The sequence below is a fragment of the Herpailurus yagouaroundi genome, unplaced genomic scaffold (assembly GCF_014898765.1).
Source record: "Herpailurus yagouaroundi ecotype Mexico unplaced genomic scaffold, PumYag 182, whole genome shotgun sequence".
NCBI classification, from domain to species: Eukaryota; Metazoa; Chordata; class Mammalia; order Carnivora; family Felidae; genus Herpailurus; species Herpailurus yagouaroundi.
Window position 1 is genome coordinate 6,529,824 of NW_024412413.1, and position 22,030 is coordinate 6,551,853.

The window sequence follows — 22,030 nt, forward strand, 5'->3', positions numbered from 1 at the left end:
GTCCCTTCTTCCAGGGGTGTCATCTACTCTGACAGAAGGGCAGCTCATCCCAGCATTCAAGGCCCACCAATGTCACCTGCCTCATTTCTTGCATCTGATAACACCTGCCACACATACTTTTATTCTTTACATCTGACTTTAAAAATTATTCATTGGTACCCTGAAATTAGAATTGAACTGGATGTCCTATATCTTACTTGGCAACCCGACTGTCAGTCCAAACATCCTAGACATCATGAGGTTTTAGTGTAATTTTTGGTGCAGCAACTGGGACATACTTAACTACTAAAAAAAAGTTCATTGTTTAACTAAAATTCAAATTTAACCGGGCACCCTATATTTTTATCTGCGAAATCTGGCAACCCAGATCTTACACAGATAACAGGGACTGGGGAGGGGGGCTGTCAGGGGTCAGAGAGCCCCAACCTGGACCCAGAAACCCTGCCCATTATTCTGCCTGAAAGTCTCCTTCCCAAACGCCCACCCTCATCCATGGAGCCCAGAGACTCCTCGGGAGGAGCTATTCCACTAGTGGCCACTTCTCTCCTCTCCCTGGGCCTCAGCTTCCTCTTCTAGCAAATGAAACTAATGGTTTCTCCATCCTCTCAGTCTCTCCCAAGGATCAAACACCTGATTAGAGTAGGGGATTCCCAGCTGGCAGGGCGTGCCCAGAAGGCAAGCAGGCTTGGGGGGAGTTTCTGTTCTTTGGCCCATGGAAGGACCTTGAGGAATGATTAGGATGAAGGTCTTCCCCCAACCCAAAGCACCTTGTAAACCAGTTAAACCACCTCAGTGATAATTGATTCAGGCAAGCAGCATCCGCACATGCTAAAACCACTGGATCAAAATTTGTTGGGGATCAGGGCATTCACACAGCATCCAAGGAGAAGTTACCTTATTGTAGGTAGACCGGGCCGGGCAACAACAGGGAACAGTCCATCACCTGCCCTCTGATCCGAAGGAGACCTGCCAGGTAAACTCCACGCTTAGCCTGGGATTAAACCCTGAACCAGAAAAAAAAAAAAATAACAGCCAGAAAGGACATTACAGGGGCATCTGGGGCAATGGAACGTGGACCCGGGACTAGGTAACAGTATTGTATCAATGTTAAAGTTCCTGAACTTGATCACTGAACAGTGGTATGTCAGAGAACAGCCTTGTTCTTAGGAGAAATGTGGTGAAGTATTCAGAGGTGAAGGTCACATATCTGCAATTCTCTATGGCTCAGCAAAAGCAAACATATAGGGAGGATGGGAGAAAGAGAGACAGGTCAAATGGTAACAGCTGGGGAATCTGATAGTTCATTGTACTATTTTTGCAATTTCTCTGTCCATTGGGTATTTTTCCAAGCCTGAGGGCACACCCAGAAATAAAATATCAGAATTAGAAGCGGTCTTGGGGCTCCTGGGTGGCTCAGTCAGTTAAGCATCTGACTTTGGCTCAGGTCATGACATCTGACGGTTTGTGAGTTCCAGCCCCACGGCCAGGTCACTGCTGTCAGCACAGGGTCCTTTTCGGATCCTCTGTCCCCCTCTCTCCCTCTGGCCCTTCCCTGAGCACGCGCGCGCACACACACACACACACACTCTCTCTCTCTCTCTCTCTCTCTCAAAAATAAACATTAAAAAGAAAAAAAAAAAGAAGTGGTCTTAAAGACACTGTGCCCTCCCCCACCTCCCACAGAGGAAGACCCTGAATGGGGAAGGCCTGAGCCTGTCACACCAGTGAATGGCAGTTAAAACTACCTGCTTGATTTGAGTTCTAACAGCAGGAGGGGGCCACCTAATCAATGTCATCCCAGCCCCTCTCTCTGCTCCCCACATACCCCTCGACACTATGGCCGCCCTACTGTCCTGCAGGAGGTGAGCAGTTCCCGTGGACTCTGGGGAGAAATCTAGCCCTCCCTCTCCAAAGAAACAGAACTACTGTGATCTTAAAATTGTGATCAATAATTTTGATCAGTCGGTGGCTGGCTCAGTCGGTGGAGCATGCGACTCTTGATCTCAGGGTTGTGAGTTTGAGCCCCATGTTGGGCATAGAGATTACTAAATAATACTAATAATAATAATAATTAATTTTAAAATGTGACCAATACAACTGAAATCATGCCTAACTGATCTGCTGTCACGTTTACCCTTGTAGTCTAAGGCAGCAGATCTCTTTCTCTGTCCCTCTCTCCACTGTCCCCAGTCCTCTTTTAAAACCAGCTGTTCACTGCCCCACAGGTCTAAATCTTCCCCACAGTCCCCCCCAGTTCTCTCCACCCAGGCCCCCATACTGCCTCATCCCGACTTCACATCACACCATTGTGCCCCCAGCTCTGCTGTTCCAGTCCCTCTGGCTTTTGTGACCTTGTGTCTGTCCACCTTGTTCCTCTGCCTGGAAGGCCCAGTTCTCCGCCTGGCGAGAACCATGCTGCAGGAACACATCACCTGGCAGCCTGACCAAGTCAGATTATCAGGAGCTCACATCCGGGTCCAAGACCATTTCAGGAGGCTAGGGCCAGAGAGCCCCCCAGGGACCATCGTGGGCCTACACAGAGGAGATACTGTTAAATTCACTCATTCAACAAGTATTGAGCACCTACTGTATGCCAGGCTCTGTGCTAGGCTCCGGGCATGAATGCAAGGGACTTCAGAGCAGAGTCCTGCCCCCAGGGAGTCCACAGTCCACTGGGATGCGGTGGGGCTGGGGGCAGACCATCCCCGATACAACACACGGGATGACTTCAGCTCCAAGCGAAGTGCTACGAAGACACAGGGTCAGCCTGGGGGGGCGGGGGACAGGGCAGGACTTGAGTAGGGAACAGCTGACCTGACAGCCAAACAGTAAGCCAGGGCTGGCCCTGAGGCAGCTGGGGATAGTGTCCCGGAGAGAGGGAACAGCACGTTCACAGGCCTGGAGGGGGCCTGAGCTAAGCAGGCCTGTGAGGCCCAGCACCGCGCTCAGGGCCACCCTGCGAAGTTAGGCCAGGCGTGGCCTGGTGGTTTCCGGATTTTAAGTTCCGGATCCCATCGCGGGAGGGCGCCACCTTCCCCCTCTCTGGAGATGAGCGGGGCGGGGGGGGGCGGGGGGGGCCCTGGTAAGGCCGACTTCCCACCCGAGGCCGCCCAGCGGGTCCGAACCCGGCCGAGCGCTAGCCGGGCGACCCCACCGCGGGCCACGTGCAGTGCGCGGGGTCCCCCCCGCCGCCGCCCCTTCCTCGCGGCGGCGTGAGGGGCGGGGCCGCCCGCTCGGCCCCGCCCCTCCTCCGAGGGTGACGCCGCCAGGGGGCGGGCCCTGGGCGCGGCGGCCCGACTGTCTCGGCGGCGGCGGCGGAGAGAGCGAGGAGCTGCGCCGCCATGGGGGCCCAGCTGAGCACGGTAGGCGGGGAGGGGGCGCGGGGGGCGTGGGGGGCAGGGACGGGGCCGCGGGGTCGGGAGCTAGGGGCCCCCCCATCCGCCCCGCGCGTGCCCGGTGGGCGCCGTGACTCACGCCCCGGCCCTCCATGGCCGGGACCCAGCCCTCCTCCCGAGGGGCGTGCGGGCGGCGGGCACCCGGCTGACGGGCACTGGGGCGCCCCGCCGCCGCCCGCATCCCTCCGGGTCCCGCCCCGTGGAGGGCGGAGCGGGCTGCGCGTGAGCCCTGCGAGCGAGGGTGGGAGAGAGGGTGTGGCTGGGAAAGTTGGCGTGTGCCCGAGTGTGCGAGTGTGCACGAGAGTGCGTGTGAGAATGCTGGTGCACGCGAGTCGGTGAGTGCACGTGTGTGGCCGAGTGTGAACATGACACGGCGGGGTGTGCTGTGAACTGTGAGCGTGCACGAGAGTGCGCGAGCGCCCGCGGGTGTGTGTGTGTGCAGATGTGTGGCTCAGTGTGAGCACACGGAGTGGGTGTGGTGTGAGGTGCGAGTACAGGAGAGTATGAGTGAGTGAGAGGGCGTGTGGCCGAGTGCACGTGTGTGAGAGTTTCTGCGAGCGCGTGAATGTGGGAGGGGGCGCGTGCGGGCGATGCGGCTTCTCCGGGCACCGGTGACCACGCTGCACCCCTGCCTGCTGCTGCGGCGCTGCAAGACTTGTGAGGCCCTCGCGAGGAACCCGGTTTCACAGATGAAGAAACTCGACTCACACTTGGCCGCCTTCCCATGCTGGGGGTGGTGGTGCTGAACTTGTGGGGCTCCAAAGTCCACCATCATGCTGTCACTTTTGGGACTCCCGGTGCCTCCCTCCCCCACCTCCCCCGCCCGCCTCCTCTCTGGGATTTCTCAAAAGCCACAGTGGAGGGCCTGGGGACGGGTGCTCCAGCCTCCCTCCTGCTCCCCACCCCCGGACGTGCTCTGGTACCGGGAGCTGGCTGGGCACCGGGAGCAGTGGCAGGGCGGGCATCAAGAGGATTAGGCCCAGAGCCACTTGTGTCTGCAGCCACCTCCACCCCAGGCGCCTGCCTCTTCCCTCTGGCTCTGTGAGGCTCCTGCTCAGGATGAGGCAAATGGTTCTCTTGGCCTCCGTGTGTTTGTTCCTGCAGTTGTGGCCCAGCCCAGGACTCTGGGGGACATCCAGACCTAGGAGCAGCCTTGCCCAGGGCAAACCTGTGGGCATTACTGAGGGTAACGTCCTGACCCTCCTCCTTCGTTACTCAACCCCGCCCCCGGACCCCCACCCCTGCTGTTTTCCCACAGTGCTTCTCACTTTCTAGCTGGTGCTGGTTGGATTTGTCACTGTGCCCCCAGCATGTGGCCGCTCCATACATTTTGCCAAGGCCCCCTCGCAACCCCCTTGTGAGTTAGGAGACTCACCAGCTCCACGGCCCCCTCTGTCCGAGAGGTGGGCAGGGATTGACCTGCTGGGGTCCCCACGTAGCCCAAAATGCCCACAGCAGACCCTAGCCGGGCCTCCTGGCACACCAGCTCCACAGGGTCTGGGCACCAGACTCTTATCTGGGGTGTACAGGCTCTGCAGGAGGCCTCCTCCTATACTCCAGGGGGCCCCAGCTCAGGGACTGGCACTTGGGGGAACATCGGGGGTTTGGCCTGCCAGCCGGGACCGTGGCTCCCCTGCCCCCCCCCCACATCCGTGAGTGCTCAGTGGGCCCCGATAGACCGCCACGACAGGTAGTCCCAGGCTCTCTCGCTGCCCCCGCAGCTCTGTGGCTCTTCCGTGGCCCTTGCCCCTAGCTCCAGGGGAGCCGGACTGTGTCTCCTCCACGGAAAGTGGCTCTGCTGTCCACCTGCCCCTCCTCCTGGGTGTACTTCCCCCACGGTTCCGAGCCAGGAGCCCCCCGCTGCAGAACTTCCTCCACTCCCTCCCACTTCCTGAGAAGGGGACCCAGAGGGAGGCGGACACTCAGATCCCAGCGGGGCGGCTGGCGGGCGGCAGGCAGGTAAGCCTCAGCACCCGGAGCCGGCCCCCCAGGAGGGCTAGGCCTGTGCTCAGACCCCACCTGGGTAGAGCGGGTGCCCGGGTCCCAGTAGGGAACTCCACGGAGTGGGGCAGCTGGGCAGGGTGCCGTGTGGGGGGCAGCAAGGCTGCCCATCCCCTCAGCAATGGTGGGTGAGTGGGGGCGCCCCGGAGACACCCTGGGACTCTGGCTGCCCCTTTCCCTCTCTCTGTGTCAGCAGAGGTGAGGAAAAGCAGGTGGTGGGTTCCCCGGTGGGCCGAGCACAGCCTGTGGGGCACCAGGTCAAGGCCTGGGGGGCAGCTGTCCCCTAGACCCCCCCGAGGGGCTGTGGTGACTGTGTGTGTGTGTGCGCGTGTGTGCGTGCATGTGTGCATACACATGTGTACGTGTGTGTGTCTGAGCAGCAAGGCTGAGGAGGAGCTGGGGTGGGGCCTTGGCTTCCACCATCTGCCTCCTGTTTACTCTGTCCACGACTTGCAGGGGTGGGGGTGGTACCGTGGACTAGGAGGGGCTGCGGAGTTCATTCTGCCCCCAGGTTGTAGGAACAGGGCTACCCCTTGTGAATCTGGTAGAGCCTCCACCTTTAACTTTCCATTGCTCCCTTTCCCCGGACTGTGTCTGTCTTCCCCACTGGCTTGAGCTCCTCAGGGGCAGGGTCCCCTGGCTGGTGTTCCCCGAATCCCCCGTGAGTCCCGATAGGTGTGCTCACTGGGGTTTATGGCCTGAAGGACTGACTGACAGCGAGGGTCTGCCCACAGCTGCCTCCCCAGGTAGGAGTTCGTACATATGCAGAGTCCACAGGCGCAGAGAGGCAGGGCGGTACGGTGACTCAGTGCGTGGACTCGGTCACGTGCCTGGGTTCACATCCTGGCCCTCGGGCCAGGTCTTTCACCCAGGCCTCTGTTTCCTCGCCCGAAATGGGGGTGGTATCAGCTCCCGTCTCCTAGGCTTGAGGATTATGTGAGATAATAGGAGCAAAGCAGCTGTAGCTCGCTCTGCATAGCCCAGTTTTGGGGACCGGAGGCTGGAAGGAAGGCTGCTGCTGACATTTATCAGCTGCCCACACGGGCGGCTCCTTCCGGCCATGGCTCTGATCCCAGCATCCCTCCACGCGGTAGGCGTGCCTCACAGATGTGGAGCCGCCAGGAAGCCCCGGCCTGTGCTCTGTGGAGGACTGTGGGTCTTCAAAGGGACAAGATGAGCTGGTGCCCCGCCCTCACCCGGGAGGGATCTGGCCTCTTGCCCTGACTCCTGAAACTTCCAGGCAAAATAAAAAGAGTCAGACAGAGACCTGGGGGGGGGGGGGGGGGGCTTGTTGCTGTCCCTTCACGAATTTATCCACACATGTTTACTGAGTGTCCCTGCTCTGAGCTCTGGGGATGCAATGGTGATGAGACCACAGATTCCCCCACCCGCCCCGCCCCGCCCCTGCCCCTTCTGGGGCTTCTGATCTAGGATCTGCTGTTTCACGGCGACTGTGACCACACGTAGGCTCTGGCCCAGCCCCCAGCCGTTTGAGCCACGGCTGGCGTCCCGGGTATGCGAGGCTGGTACGTGGAAGCTGGAAGGTCTGGGCTAGGGCTGCGGCCTCCACCCAGGGCCTCCCTGAGCCTCGGTTTCCTCATTTGTTAAATGAAGAATGCAGTTGGCCTATTTCCTACCGCTGTGGGTCAGTGAGGAAATACAGGGGAAGGTTCTCTGCAGATTGTACAACGAGCTGCAGGCCAAGCGGCTGGGTTGGGGGAAATCAAAACTCCGGGGAGCACCAGACACAACTCCAGCTGGCTCTCACTGTCCTTCGAGTTCATCTCCAGGGCTCCCTACGATGCAAACCTAACTTCACTCCACTTTCTCCCCAACCAGTGTTCCCCATGGATATGGCTTCTCCGCTTGACATGGCAGGGCCCGTAGCAGAGGAATCTGCAGAATAGTCCTCAGTCCCAGGGGAGTTTAGAGAGGGGAGCAGGGGCTATGGGAGTCTGCTGAGGGCCTGATGAGCTAGGGAGGGGCCAGTCAGGGAAGATTTGACATTTAGACTGGGGTCTGAAGGATGAGTAGGAGTTTCCTGGCTGGATGAGGGAAGAGGGCGGGCATCTGGGGCAGAAACAAGAGTGTGCAAAGGCCTGAGGAAAGGCTTGTGGCCAGCGTTACAGCCACATAGCAGGGGCCTTGAGTGGAGGCAGGCAGCGGGGAGCCATCGTGGGTGTTTGAGGAGGGGACGGTGGCCTGTTGGCTTGCAAGTTGGGGGGGCCTCATCACGAGAGGCAGGGTATGAGGCTGTGGGATTCGGGCCTTGGGCTCTGTGGCTGGGGCACAGAGAGGGCACCTGGCCTGGGAGGTGGCTCCGGAAGGGCTAGACGGGCCTGGGGTTGAGTCCTGGCTCCACCCTTGACTGCTGTAGGACCACGTGCAAGTCACTTAACGTCTCTGAGAAACAGGGACAGTAGTATCACTTGTGAGTGTGGCCCTCCAAGGATCGGCTGTGGTGCACCTGGGGCAAGACACTGACCTTCTCTGGGCCTCAGTTTCCTTATCTGTAACCTGGTGATAATCACAGCACCTACAGCCAAGGTGAAAACGAGGATTATCTCAGGGAGCTCACGTCCCACTCCTGGAGCCGTGCCAGCTTGGGAACGTTTGCTGCGTCTGCTCTGTGCACGGCCCTCTCACCTGTCTTCCTGTCCTCCCCAGCCCTGGAGGAGACTGTCCTCTTGCACTTGAGGGGGGTGGGGCCTGGAGAGGCCACGATTCTCTCCTGAGGTCCTGAGCTGGGGCTTTAACGAGGGCCTTTAACGAGACCCAGGATGGGTAGAACGCTGTGCGGTGCCTGGGACGCGGTAGGTGCTGGTTAAATGTGCGGCCTCCAGAGACCCCTGCCGCGTGGTGGGTGGGGCTGGAGAGGGGAGCCTTGGCTGGCTCCCACAGCCCGTTCTCTCGGACCCATCGATCACAGACCAGGGGCTCTGTGGGGTGAGGCCTGGACCGCACTCAGCCTGGAGGCCCTGCCTGGGAGAGAGGCACCTTGTTCTAAGCCCGACAAAGCGCGCCTGTAACCACAGCCCACAGCCGCAACAGGGTAACTTGAAGCCGCCGGGCCGGTTTGGGGAGCAGGGGCCAGGCCTGGCGCGGGATCTTGGTGCTTCTGCCCTTCCTTCACTTGGGTATGCCGTCTCCCCAGTGGTAGAGGCCCACCGAGGGTGTCAAGAGAAGCTCCTGTGTGTGCTCCCACATCCCTCTGTGGCCTGGGTACCCTTATCTCATCTCATATCTTGACTCCCCCAGGAGGTGGGCCGAGCGGTAGCTCTTAACCTTCCTTCTACAGATGAGACACTGAGGCTCAGGTACTCGGCCAGAGCACCCTCCCTGGGTTGACACAAAGTGGGAATCCTGGCAAGGCTTCCAGGAAGCCAGGGAGCAGTAGGGTGGGCCTTGAGAGAGCGGGGTCCTCTCACCCAGCCCTGAGTAGGGCAAGGACCACCTCCAAGTCTATTCACTACCTCAGGAAGCCCACAAAGGAAGCAGAGAGGCCTCCATGCCAGCAGAGAACTTGGCTCTGAGCTTCCTGGCAACCAAGGCAAAAAAGGGATCTAGTAGGATTATGATAAGAAGAACACATGGTCGTTTGGTGAGAGAACCGAAGTCAGGGAGGTGTACTGGTCATGGGTGCCGAACAAAACCTAAGACAGCTTTCTGGAGAAGCAGTGTTTTGTGCTCCCAGCCTCACTGTTTGAACCACCATTGTGGCCTTCTCCCCACCCCAGCCCTAGTTTTATTTTGAAGTTATTTCAAACTTACAGTGAAGTTGCAAGAATGCACGAAGAATTCTTGTAAACTTTTTGCCCAGATGGCCCAACTGTAAACGTTTATTGTATTTGCTTTGTTAGGTGTGTGTGCGTATTTTATTTTTTTTTAATTATCTGAGAGTAAGTTACAGACACAGTGTCCCTAAGTACTTCAGTGGGTGCCTCCTAAGAGCAAGGATGTTCTGTTGCGTAATTACAGGGCAGTGATCAAATCAGGAAAGTAGCGTTGATCCAATGCTCGTGTCTAATCTGTGGGCCTTAATTCATATTTTGCCAGTTGCCTCAGTATTGACGTTTATAACTCTTTTATTTTTGGCCCAGGATTCGATCCAAAACCACACATCACATTCCATTGTCCTGCCTCTCTGGCCTCTGTGTTGGTTCCCTAGGACTGTGTAAAAAATCACCACAAACTAGCGTAAAAGAAACGACTCCCTTACGGTTCTGGAGGCCAGAAGTCTGAAATCAAGGTATTGGCAGATCACCTGTCTGTCTGGAAATCTAGGGGAGGGTCCTTCTTGTCTCTTCTTGTTTCTGGTGGCTGTCGGTGACACTTGTCACGGAGTTTAGGGCCCACCAGGGTATTCCAAGATGATCTCGTCTCAAGACCCTTAGTTGAGCTGCATCTACAAAGACCCTTTTTCCAGGTGAGGACACGTTCCCAGGATCTGGATGGATTTTATCTTTTGGGGGCCACCGTTCAACCCACAAGAGCTTTCTTTAATCTGGACCGGTTCTCCACCCTTTCTTTGTTTTTGTTTGTGTGTGTGTGTGTGTGTGTGTGTGTGTGTGTGTGTGTGTGTGTGCCATTGACATTTTTGAGGAGCCCTGGCCAGTTACTCTGGAGAATAGCCCTCCCTGTTTCCTCATGGCTGTAGACAGATGAAATGATCCCATTTCACAGATGGAGAAGCAGCTGGGAGAGGCTAAGTGATTTGCCCAGGGACAAAAAAACAGCTAGAAAGTACAGGTGGCCAGTCGTCTTTCTTTGCAAGGTTGTTCTCTCCAAATGAACCTAAGCAGTGAGCTATCTGCCACGAGATTTGGGTTTTGTCAGTTTTTCAAAAATCGAAACCACCTCTTAGGGTCTTTCCGAGGTTGAGATGTGGGGGGCAGGGCGTTGGCAAGGAGGAGCCTCTGAGGGTCACACAGCACGGTGAGCATGGGCCGGTAGTTGAAGAGTGTGACTGGGGAAGCAAGTGGACTCAGGTTCAAATTGCAGCTCCCCACCCATCAGCTGTGTGAGTGTGGGCAAGTTGCTTCACCCCTCTGAGCTGTTTGCTCATCTGCAACCCTATGACGGTTGTCCTGGGATGAACACCTGTGTGGGGCTCAGCATGGTGCTGAGCGGTAGACTCTCAGAGCTTCAGGGGACCTTGCAGGTCACCTGGTCCAGTTCAGAGAGGGGAAGGGACTTACCTAGGATCACACAGCCAACAAGGAGCAGAGCTTCCCAGTGTCCAGTTCAGTGCCTCAGCTGTCCCCCACACCTGAAGGCGGAATCCTGGGGCTCAGGGGTTTGTCTGTCTAAATAGAGCTAGCACTTGAGATCACTTAGTAGGACCAGGGAAACTGACTAAAGGAAGGGAAGGAGGGGGGCGCCTGGGTGGCGCAGTCGGTTGAGCGTCAGACTTCACCCAGGTCACGATCTCGCGGTCCGTGAGTTCGAGCCCCGCGTCAGGCTCTGGGCTGATGGCTCAGAGCCTGGAGCCTGTTTCCGATTCTGTGTCTCCCTCTCTCTCTGCCCCTCCCCCGTTCATGCTCTGTCTCTCTCTGTCCCAAAAATAAATAAATAAAAAACGTTGAAAAAAAAATTAAAAAAAAAAAAAAAAGGAAGGGAAGGAGGGAGGGAGCACAGGCACACAATGCTCAAGGTTCAGCATAATTACTTGTGAACTTTACTCTGAGCTTCCTAGCAGCCAAAGTGAAAAGGGATACATGCCCAGTTGTGTAGCTTTCTTTGTCCTGGTTCATCTGGGAAATGGAGCTTTTCCAGTGACTTAGGAATAACTGATAAGTTTCACGTGTCTTGTTTTTGTAACTTCTCCCAGCCGATGCCAAAGTAGGTGATGGGGTTCCCTGGATGAGGATGGTGGGGGAGAGGGTGCTCCTGGAAGAGGGGACAGCATGAGCAGAGAGAGGCCTGGAGGTGTGAAACAACTGGTGTGTTTGCGGGAAAGACAGGTGGCAGGCCCCTCCCCGTGCCCACGCTGACCTCGTGGGTCTGTCACTGTCATTTCAGTTGGGCCACGTGGTCCTCTCCCCAGTCTGGTTCCTCTACAACCTGCTCATGAAGCTGTTCCACCGCTCCACCCCGGCCATCACCCTTGAGAGCCCGGACATCAAGTACCCGCTGAGGCTCATCGACAAGGAGGTGAGTGCCAGTCACCATGGGGGCAGGGTATGGGCCCCCGGAGGCTCCTCTGTCTCCCTGCCTGCATCACAGTGTTTGTTGGCACCTGCTGTGTGCCCAGGGCATGCCCCCCTCCCCCCCCCCCGAAGTAGGTCCTACTGTGTGCCCATCTCACAGATGGGAAAATTGAAGTGATGTTCCTTTCTTTTAAATGTTATTTTTTTTTAATGTTTATTCATTTTTGAAAGACAGAGAGACAGAGCACAAGCAGGGGTGGGGCAGAGAGAGAGGGGGACACAGAATCCGAAGCAGGCTCCAGGCTCCGAGCTGTCAGCACAGAGCCGGATGTGGGGCTCAAACCCACGAACCATGAGATCATGACCAGAGCTGAAGTTGGACACTTAACTGACTGAGCCTCCCAGGTGCCCCGAAGTGACGTCCCTTTCTAAGGCTACTAGTAAGCGGCAAAGGGATTTGAACCTATGTCTCTGACCACGGAGCCTGTTCTCTGAACCACACTCTCTAGCCCACGGAAGGTCAGAGCAAGAGGGACCCCTCAGGACTTTTGGGTCTAAGCACCCATTGAACGGATGGGAAAACAGAGGGCAAAAGAGGAGTAGGGGGGTATCGGAGGTCACACTGTGTGTTAGGGGAAGGACCAGGACTCAGGCCTGCCCCTTGCCTTGGTCCCACGTGCTTCCCGTCCGGTGCCCCTTTCCTTAAAGCTAATGACTCCTCCTCGCCCCCACGGCCGTCGACTCGGGGCCTGGTGCTTCTTGGACTCAGATAACTTTTGCCTCTGTGCAGATTCCCCGCGTGACCGCATGATCCCTCTGTGTGGCTCCCCCTGCCTCTCTGGAGGGCTTGCTCCCGCCCTCCCTGTTGGACGCTTTTCCGTTTCAAACTTCTGATCATGACTTAAAACCGCCCTCTCCCTCCCTTGCCCTGCCTCCCCTTAGTGGCTGCTCTTCTGTCCCTCCTCAGAACCCCTCCCCTGTGCTATTTCTGGCCACCCGCAGCTGCCTCGGAAGGGGTGTGACAGGGAACACTGAGTCATGGAGCAGAGAACGTCACCTGCAAGGCCCTGAACCCTGGGCCCCTGCTCCGCCCTAGGCTCCACATCAGTCCCAAGTCCCCGAGGCGCAGAACTGGGGCTTCCTGAGCGGCTTTCGTACCAGGAGTTCGTTGAAAAGTCAAAAACCAAAGAGGAAGAAAACCCACCACTTCCCAGATGAGACCAGACTTACCCTTTCAATAGGTTTTGTAGACATTTTAACAATTATTTATTTATTTATTTATTTTTTAACATTTATTTATTTTTTTGAGACAGAGAGAGACAGAGCATGAGCAGGGGAGGGTCAGAGAGAGGGAGACGCAGAATCGGAAACAGGCTCCAGGCTCTGAGCTGTCAGCACAGAGCCCGACGCGGGGCTCGAACTCACGGACCGCGAGATCATGACCTGAGCCGAAGTCGGCCGCTTAACTGACTGAGCCACCCAGGCGCCCCATCGTTTTAACAATTTTAATTCCAGAAGTAATGTATGATTTATATGTGTTCACTCTAAAAATCCTGTTTATAAAGTATGAATGCCCCATCCTTCCCATCCCCCCCACACCACCCCTGTGCAGAGGGTCCCATTCATGGGCCAGTGTGAGCCTTCTTCTGGGCATCACATTCGCGTATATGTGACGTATGGAGTTTTAGGTGTGTACTTACTTTCTCTTTCTTTTAATAGCCTGATTAAAAAAAAATTTTTTTTTATTATTTTTGAGAGAGAGAGAGAAAGCACGTGAGCGGGGAAGGGGCAGAGAGGATCTGAAGCAGGCTCGGTTGATAGCAGTGAGCCCGACATGGGACTCGAACTCATGGACCGCGAGATCATGACCTGAGCTGAAGTTGGACGCTTAACCGACTGAGCCCCCCAGGCTCCCCTGGTTCATTATTATTATTTTTTTAATTTATTTATTTTTGGGAAAGCACAAGTGGGGGAGGGGAAGAGAGGGGGACAGGGGATCTGAAGCGGGCTCTGTACTGAGAGTGGAGAGGCTGATGTGGGGCTCGAACCCACAAACTGCGAGACCGTGACCTGAGCCGCAGTTGGGCGCTCAACTGACGGAGCCGCCCAGGTGCTCCCCTAGTTCATTGATGACTGTCTCGTATTTCCTCATAGGGACGTCACACAGTGGACCCCCCCAGTTCCCTTTGACCGGGCCTGTGGCAAAAGTCCTAGCAGTTAAATCTGCCCCATGCCCGTTATAGCCTAGTGGTGGCTTTTTGGGGTCAGCAGGTGGGTCGACTTTGGGAAACTTGCGCCAAGCTCCCCCACAGGCACAGGGAGGCCCCCACCGCCTGCCCTTCCTGGGCCCACTGACTTGCACGGTCCCCTTGAACCTCTGGGGCTCTACTGCTCAGCTCATCATGGCCAGCAGCCGAATGCCGGCACTGTGCGGAGCTCTGCACCGATGTTCGCGTGTGACTTTTGCTGCGCCTTGCTAGCGTTGGCCGGCACAATAATTATCAGTGTTTCCCCCTCGTTTCTGTTCTTCCAAAAACTGGCATGTGTGTTTCTGACCTGGAGCCCCAGGACCAGTTGAGAACCCTGGGCTCCGTTCCCAGAAGGCCTGGGGCTCAGTTTGCATGGAGTGCAAGGTTTCCGGGGGATGCGGCTTCGGGCCTGGGCTTCTGGGGCGGGGAGACCCCTGGCTGCCGAGCCCAGTGTCCTGAGAGGTGGCTGGGCTCTGGCTTCCTGAGATCAGACCCCCGGGCTCTGCTTGCACACTTCAGGGACGCTCAGAGTGATGCTCTGTGCCTTCGGAGAAGTCTGTTGTCCCCAGTGATGACACTGTGTCCACGAGCGCACGTTGCCACATCGCCTAGTCTCACGTGGGTGTGAACGTGTGCCCGACAGCTGCCTGCCGTCCGAACGACCCCTCCACACCCACGCTCCTGGCTGCACTGGGTGCAGGGGAGACCCCACAGAGGCCTTGTCTCGGCCCTGCCCCTGGTTTGCCAGCCCGGGGCCCGAGCTCTTCCTGCCACCCCAGGACACTGTCCAAGCTGATGGCAGGCTTGGGTCCTCTCTCTTGCCCCCAGAATTTCCTGAGCCATCTGGCAGCCTTCCTTTGGGATCCGAGTTCATTCCTTACCCCGACCACCTTGCTGTGTGGCCCCGGTTGGGTCCCTGCCCTTCTCTGGGCCCGTGAGAGCAGAGGCACACCCAGCGTTGGCCCACGTGTGTGCAGCTTGTGAGTCCACGTGAATCAGCATCGCTTCTCACACTGGGCGCTGGGAGCTCGGCGGTCGGGGGTCCCCCTGCCCCGGGTGCCGTCTAACAGCTCGGGCCTCCCTGCAGGTTATCAACCATGACACCCGGCGGTTCCGCTTCGCCCTGCCGTCGCCCCAGCACATCCTGGGCCTCCCCGTCGGTGAGCGCAGCCCTGACCCAGCCCGAGTGGAACCGGGTGCTGGGCCGCAGGGGTGGGAGCTTTGCCCTCGAACTAGGGAGAGTGGGGAAGGCTTCAAGGAGAAGGTGACAGCCATGGGGGCCGCCAGGGATGAGCGTCAGCCAGAGAGGGGAAGTCGCTGCTGTCCCCGGCAGCGGTACCAGCGTGAGCAAAGGTGTGGCTGCAGGAACCGGGACGTGGTGGGAATCCCCATGGGGCGGGAAGGGGGTCGTGGAGCCGAAGCCAGGCCAGGCTTTCAGTACGGGGTGGGGCAAAGGGCGGTGAGTTGACTGGCCTCAGTGGACCCTGCAGAGACAGTTGGCGGCCCCTCCAGAACTCCCGGAATCACCCCTCCTCGTCCTGCAGGCCAGCACATCTACCTCTCGGCTCGAATCGACGGGAACCTGGTCATCCGGCCCTACACTCCCGTCTCCAGTGATGACGACAAGGGTTTTGTGGACCTGGTCATCAAGGTGAGGTCTCGGGGCCATGACCGCGTGGGGGCAGGGCTGACCTGGTCTCTGAAGGCCCAGTGCCCCCTTGCACCTGGTTTCTGAATGATTGGCAAACTCTGGCTCCCCAGCAAAAGCCAATATGGAGGTCTTGGCAGAGGGCAGGCGCTGGGGCTCAGGATGAGTGTCTTCAACTCAGGACAGATCGTCTGCAGAAGAGAAACCAGGAAGGTCGAGCAGCTCGTGCAGGGCTCACCTTCCCGCTCTTGGACGGGCAAAGCCTGGGGCGCTGGGTCCCTGGTGGTGGCCCCGGGGTGCTCGCTTCACTGTACTCGGTCACACGGTCTTGTGACCAGCAGGTCCTTTCCTGAGCACACTTTCCTGAGGAAACGGCCCACGGGCCCCTCAGGAGCAGTGTGAGGAGCTTGGGGCTGTTGTCTGGAGACCTGGGATCCATCGTGGGTCAGGGCTGAGCACACACTGTGGAGACGCAGCCTTTAGAACCAGAGAGGCGCAGAATAACCAACAAGGATCTTAAAAATCATCGTCTTGAGTGGAAAAAGCAATGCCAACCACAGCACAGTACACTTTTGTGAAAGTTAGAAGCACAGGCTTTCCAGAATGATCCATGTTCTTGGGTTACACGTCCAACTACTGTGAACCAGCCCAGGCCTGGATGTGGGCTGTCGGAGGCCCTCCCAGTATGGGCCCCAACCCCCATGGCCACCCTGGCTCAGCGTTCCTGTGGACCAGGCTTACTGTCCTACCTCTGCTGCGTGGGTCCCCTCACTAGGTGCTTCATGGTGGAGGGACCGGCAGAGACCCCCTCTGGGCCAGAGCTGAGGCCCAGGGGCTGTGAGGGCAGGAAGGGAGCAGGGTCTGTCAGTCCAGGCTGTGGCCTGGGTCCCTCCTTAGCTTGGGGTCATTTTGATCGTGCTGGGTGCCCAGGCCTAGCCTCGGGAGCCTGTCTTTGCCTGGAGAGCGGACCCCCTTGCTCCAGGGGACAAACATGTGAGACTGAGCGCCTGGAATGGCACCAGAGGTGAGGCAGGTGGGGTGATGGGCGCTGCTCCCCTGGGCAGGCAACAGGGGGGTGAGATGTGGGGGCCGAGGACGCGTTGTCCAGACAGAGAGGAAGGAAAAGGACCTTCCCGGTGCAAAGGCCCTGAAGTCAGAAGGAGGCTTTTAGACTGACGCAAAGGACGGGGGCTTCAGAGGACAAGAAGGGGGAGGTTGGGGGCCAGGCAGGGCCTTGGGGGCCCGGTAAGGTTTGGGCCTTTATCCAGAGGAGAGGGAAGGCGGTCCGGTTCGGACCTCTGTTCTTGTTGGAATCACTCTAGCCGGATGTGGAGAAGGTGTCGGTGGGGGGGATCCAAGTAGAGGATGGGAGACTCAGGAAGACCAGACCCTCCTGCCTCAGAGACCTTGCTCCCTGCTCCCCGTTGGCCAGAGTCCTGGCCCACATGCCTCTCCCTGTCCCCGCACCCTCCCCAGCCGCCCCCTCCCTGCCCATCACTCCTGCTTGCCCCTCGAGGCCCAGCACCCTCAGCCCTGGCCAGGGCGAGCTGTTCACCCTCGGTCTCCCCGTGTCTTTCTCGTAGCCCTTCCCTTCTTCCAGAGGGGAAGTCCCAAAGGGCACGGCGGGGTGGGGGGTGGCGGTGGGGAATTGTTCCAGGAGCGCTGTCTCTATGACAGCACAGAACGGAAAGAGCTGAGGATACACAGGAGGGGTGGGGCCCAGCCCATCTCCCCAGAGGCTTTTCTGCGCTGACCTCGTGGGAATCTCCTGCAGGGAGGGGGCATGGAGACAGTTCTCCGCAGAACGTTGATGCAGCAGGCCCTCGGGTTGGTCGCCTTGTGCAGCAGGCCGAGGCTCTGTGTTCCCGGGGGATGTTGGGGAAGGGCGGACTCCGGGGGGGCTGGCACGCAGACGACTGGCCGGGGCACTGCGTGAGAAAGCCACACACAGGCTGCAGAAGAAACCCAGAAGAGGTTCCTCTCTTGCCTCTGTGGCCCAGAGCTTACCCTGGTGACCCTGCGGACTGTGGGAATGTCTTGCAGGTTTACTTCAAAGACACCCATCCCAAGTTTCCTGCTGGGGGCAAGATGTCCCAGTACCTGGAAAGCATGAAGATTGGGGACACCATTGAGTTCCGGGGCCCGAACGGGCTGCTGGTCTACCAGGGCAAAGGTGATTTGGGTTGGAATCCCGGGGCCCCGTGGGCGCGGTGAAGGTTGGGTGCAGGGCCCCGATTCTGCCGCTGTCTGGGTGGGTGACTCTTGTTGGGCAGGCCGTCTCCTCTCTGGGGCCTCGGTTTATTCGGCCATAGAGGAGGGAGATTGGCCAGCACAGGGCCTGCACACGGGCTGCCCTCGGGGGCCAGATGTGGCCCCCAGACCAGCTTGGTTTGTCTGAAAACAAGTGAAAGCTTCGAGCTGGAGCACGTCCCGCTCCCCAGCCCCCCCGCTGCCCCCCAGTACCGTCTGCGGTGGGAGTGAGGGGCTCACCCTCGCGCTCCCCTTGGCCTGTAGCTCCGCCTTCCCATCGTCTCCCTGCCCCCAGCTGGCTGCCCACACCTCAGGCCCCCGAAGCGGGAGCGGGTTCCCCGGCCCGTCCAGCCCCAAGTACCGCCTGTTTGAGAGCTGGGGTCTCCCCGTCTCCTTCTACCTTCTCCTCTCCCCAGGAAAGTTTGCCATCCGTCCAGACAAGAAATCCAACCCCGTCATCAAGACGGCGAAGTCTGTCGGCATGATTGCAGGAGGCACCGGTATGTGGACCCAGAGCCCTTCGCTGAGCCCCCAGCAGGCAGATGTCATGGGTCAGGGTCAGGGCGCAGATAGAAGCAGTCGTGAGCTCCCCAAGGTCAGGAGCCCGGGCCTGGTTGTCCTGGCACCTCCCCTCCACCCCACCCCGTGCCTGCCTGGCGCTGCTGGGCCTGTGTTTTGCAGGCATCACTCCAATGCTACAAGTGATCCGCGCCATCATGAAAGACCCAGATGACCACACCGTGTGCCACCTGCTCTTTGCCAACCAGGTCAGTGAGTGTTCCCGACACAGATGCGCGGGCCCGGCTCCCCCAGAGGGGGTGCCGGCCCCTGTGGGGCACCCATGGGGCGGTCTGCATGGCTCTGTGGCTGAAACGTGAGGGTCCTCTGAGCGTCCTGTGCACGGGTAGCTTTCGCTGTAGCTGGTGGGCATCAGGCTTTACAGTCCAGAGCCCAGGGTCTGACCTGAGTGGTGCTGCTCGGGGCGGGGGGGGGGGGGGCGCGGAGGGGGTGATGCTCCTGGAGCACCCCCCACCCTGGGGTTTGCTCCCTGGCTGCTTCCTCTGAATCTCAGAGCTCACTCCACAAACAGTGAGGAACCCAGCAGTGAAGGGCAAGAACACTGGGCTGGGTGGGGGCTGGCCTGGAGCCAGAGGGGCCGAGAGCACACGTGCATGCTGTCCCTGAGCTGGGGGTGTTGGGGCGGGGTTTGGACCCGGTCTCTCTGGCTCCTGAGTGCGTGTCCCCCTGCCCAGGCCTGCCGTGTGGCCTTGGGCAAGCCACTTGCCGTCTCTGGGCTCTGCTCCCTCATTGTGGAATGAACTGATGAAGCCAGGTCATCCCAAGGGTCTTTCTAGATTCACTGTTTTATGACTGAATGTGTGGGTTTTGCAGAGTGATACCCCTTTGGGGCAAAGCCAAGGTGAGACACCCATCCCCCAACAGTGGGGGGGCCATGCCCAGCCCCCTGCGCCTCTCGGATGTGGTTCAGGTCAGCTTGCCCCAGGGCCCATCTTTGAGGAACCAAGCTCAGAGAGGGAGGGGCCTGCCTGAGTCCTTGGACCCGCACAGCTGCAGGACACAGCTCTGAGGCCCACCGAGGGGGCTGCCAAGGGGCCCGGGGGTGGGTGGGAAGAGCCAGTGTTCCGAGGTGGTGGGGATGGGGTGAGGTGGGATGGGGGGGTTCCACTTGGTGCTGCTGGGTTAGTCTCTGGAGGCCGTCAGTCCTCTGTCACCTGAACAGGACATCCTCACGCCTGTCAGCCCACTGGGCTGGGCGGTAGAATGATCTCCACTTTATATAGCTCTGGGCTCAGAGACCCGGAGAGGTGCTGGACCTGCCAGTCGCACAGGAAGGAGCACGACCAGGACTCAAGGCAGAGCGTAGTGTACGAGAGTAACTGTATTTTAGGAAATACTGTCTTGTTTTACGTTTTTGCAAGCCTTTGTGATGTGTGGCTTAGTGGAAGCCGCTGGATCCCGTATCTGGTTTTGCATTCCGTTGGGGCAGCGTGGCAGGTCACGGAGCCTTCGGGAGTCCCAGTGTGCGCAGTGATGGAAGGAGAGTGAAACGTGCACACAAGGTGCTAGTGTTCTGGGAAGACAGAGTGTCCGTGCGCAGCCAAGAAAGTTTGAAAAGAGAGAATAACAGGGTAGAATTGATCGTGCTACTAACACATCTGTGATGGAAACAGTGGCTCCAAAGCCACACACGAGAACTGGGCTTACTGGGGCTTAAGCATTTCCAGGTGACACGATGGAAAATCCAGACTGTGCCGGAACATGCTAGAACACGTGGCTATTTACATTTAAGTTAGCGAAGATTAACTAAGATGGAAAACACCCTCTCTCATGGGTTCCGTAGCCATACGTGGCATGCGGTTACTGTATCGGGTAACACAGATCCGGAACATTCCCACATCCATCGTGGCAGAAAGTTCGGTTGAATAGCACTGGCCGAGGGACAGGGCCGAGCATACACGAGACTGTCCAGTTGGTGCAGGTGGCGTCTCAAACCCGAGGAGAGAGATGGAAAGGAGCGTTGGGTCAGCTGCTATGACTTTGGAAAGTGCTGAGTAGACCCTACTTTAACCTTAAAGTAAAATGAGATTTAGGTTAAAAATGTACGTGTGGAAAAGTGGTGCGTTAGAGGCGCTAGGTGAGCCTTTTTGTGAGTGTTGAATGAATGAGTGGGGATGGGCCGTCTAAACAAAACACCAAAGGAGAGCCCATCTGCTTAAAAATGGAAAAAAAAAAACCCTATAAATGAGGTAGATAAACAGCTGGGGAAGAAACCCATGCTGCAGCACCACTATAGAAAGAGTCTTTTCAAACTAAAGAGATAGAGCTAGGGATACAACGTCTCTCTTTTTGAAACGATAATAAATACGGGCACCTGGCTGGCTCAGTTGGAAGAGCGTGAGACTCGATCTCGGGGCCATGGGTTCAAGCCCCACACTGGGTGTAGAGATTGCTTAAAAGCAAACAGACAAACAAACAAACAAACGTGAGATCAACGCTCCGTGCCTCTGATGGGCAGAGCTGTGAAACGGTCATTACACAGTGCTGGCAAAGCTGTAGGAAGACAGACAGTCTCGTCGCTGCTGGTGTGAGAGAGGCCCACCCAGGGAATACGGGGCTGCGGGTATTGAATGCCATACCCACGTGGAATTTTCTGCCCCAAACTCCACTTTCTCAGATTCATCTAAGAACTTAGGGCAGTGAGGATGGTCAAGGAGACATTGTTTGTGAAGGAGGGTGTTCAGAACGATTTAAATGTCCTTCAGCAGGGAACAGTCCGTTGGTCCAGCACAAGCTGGGCAGCTGGTAAGGGAAGCGTTGGTGCTCAGCGGCCGGTGATGCGTGGGGGGTCTGCGGTGCGTTCTTTCCTTAGGAGAGCAGGTGGCGGGGCGCCTGGGTGGCTCAGTTGGTTAAGTGTCCGACTTCAGCCTAGGTCACGATCTCGGTGTTCCTGAGTTCCAGCCTCAGAGCCTGAAGCCTGTTTCAGATTCTGTGTCTCCTTCCCTCTCTCTGCCCCTTCCCCACTCATGCTCCGTCTGTCTCTCTCAAAAATAAAGAAACATTAAAAAAAAAAAAAAAAAAAGAGCAGGTGGCAAGGTGGCCTGCACGCCCTGGTCCTATTTTTGTTAAAAAGAAAGTATATGTAGTTATTAGAAAACAAAGTCTAGGGGCGCCTGGGTGGCTCCATCAGTCAAGGGTCTGACTCTTGATTTCAGCTCAGGTCATGATCTCATGGTTTGTGAGATCGAGCCCCGCGTCAGGCTCAGTGCTGATAGAATGGAGGCTGCTTGGGATTCTTTTTTTCTCACTGCCCCTCCCCTGCTCTCTCACATGCACTTGCTCACTTTCTGTCTCTTAAAATAAATAACGTGCTCACTCTCTCTCTCTCTTTAAATAAATAAATAAATAAATAAACAAACAAACCAACAAACATGAACAGAAAAAGAAAACAAAATCTAAAAGATACAGAAAAAATTCTATCTCTATCTATCTGTTATCTCTATCAGGTAATAGACTGACCTGGTAAGACTATCAGCTGATTTTTCTTTTCTCCTATATTTTCTATAGTTTTTCACACAGAGATTGTCGAGCCTGAGCCCTGGCCCTGTTCTCACTCCCATCAGCACAGGCACGGCCCCCTGCCCCCCTTAGAAATGGGAGAAACGTGGGGTGCCTGGGTGGCTCAGTCGGTTAAGCGTCCGACTTCGGCTCAGGTCACGATCTCGCGGTCTGCGTGTTCGAGCCCCGCGTCGGGCTCTGGGCTGATGGCTTGGAGCCTGGAGCCTGCTTCCGATTCTGTGTCTCCCTCTCTCTCTGCCC

General features: G+C 57.5%; 1 protein-coding gene across 1 annotated transcript in view; it reads left to right on the forward strand.

The window, feature by feature from the left end:
- The first annotated feature begins 3,229 nt into the window (after positions 1-3,229).
- Positions 3,230-22,030, forward strand: part of CYB5R3 (cytochrome b5 reductase 3) — a 28,428-nt gene continuing 9,627 nt past the window's right edge. Inside the window, exons 1-7 of the mRNA XM_040490654.1 lie at positions 3,230-3,362; positions 11,418-11,549; positions 14,882-14,954; positions 15,339-15,445; positions 17,486-17,615; positions 18,109-18,192; positions 18,374-18,459. Of these exons, the coding sequence (XP_040346588.1) occupies positions 3,342-3,362; positions 11,418-11,549; positions 14,882-14,954; positions 15,339-15,445; positions 17,486-17,615; positions 18,109-18,192; positions 18,374-18,459 (633 nt within the window). The 5' untranslated portion in view covers positions 3,230-3,341. The remainder of the gene's footprint in view (positions 3,363-11,417; positions 11,550-14,881; positions 14,955-15,338; positions 15,446-17,485; positions 17,616-18,108; positions 18,193-18,373; positions 18,460-22,030) is intronic.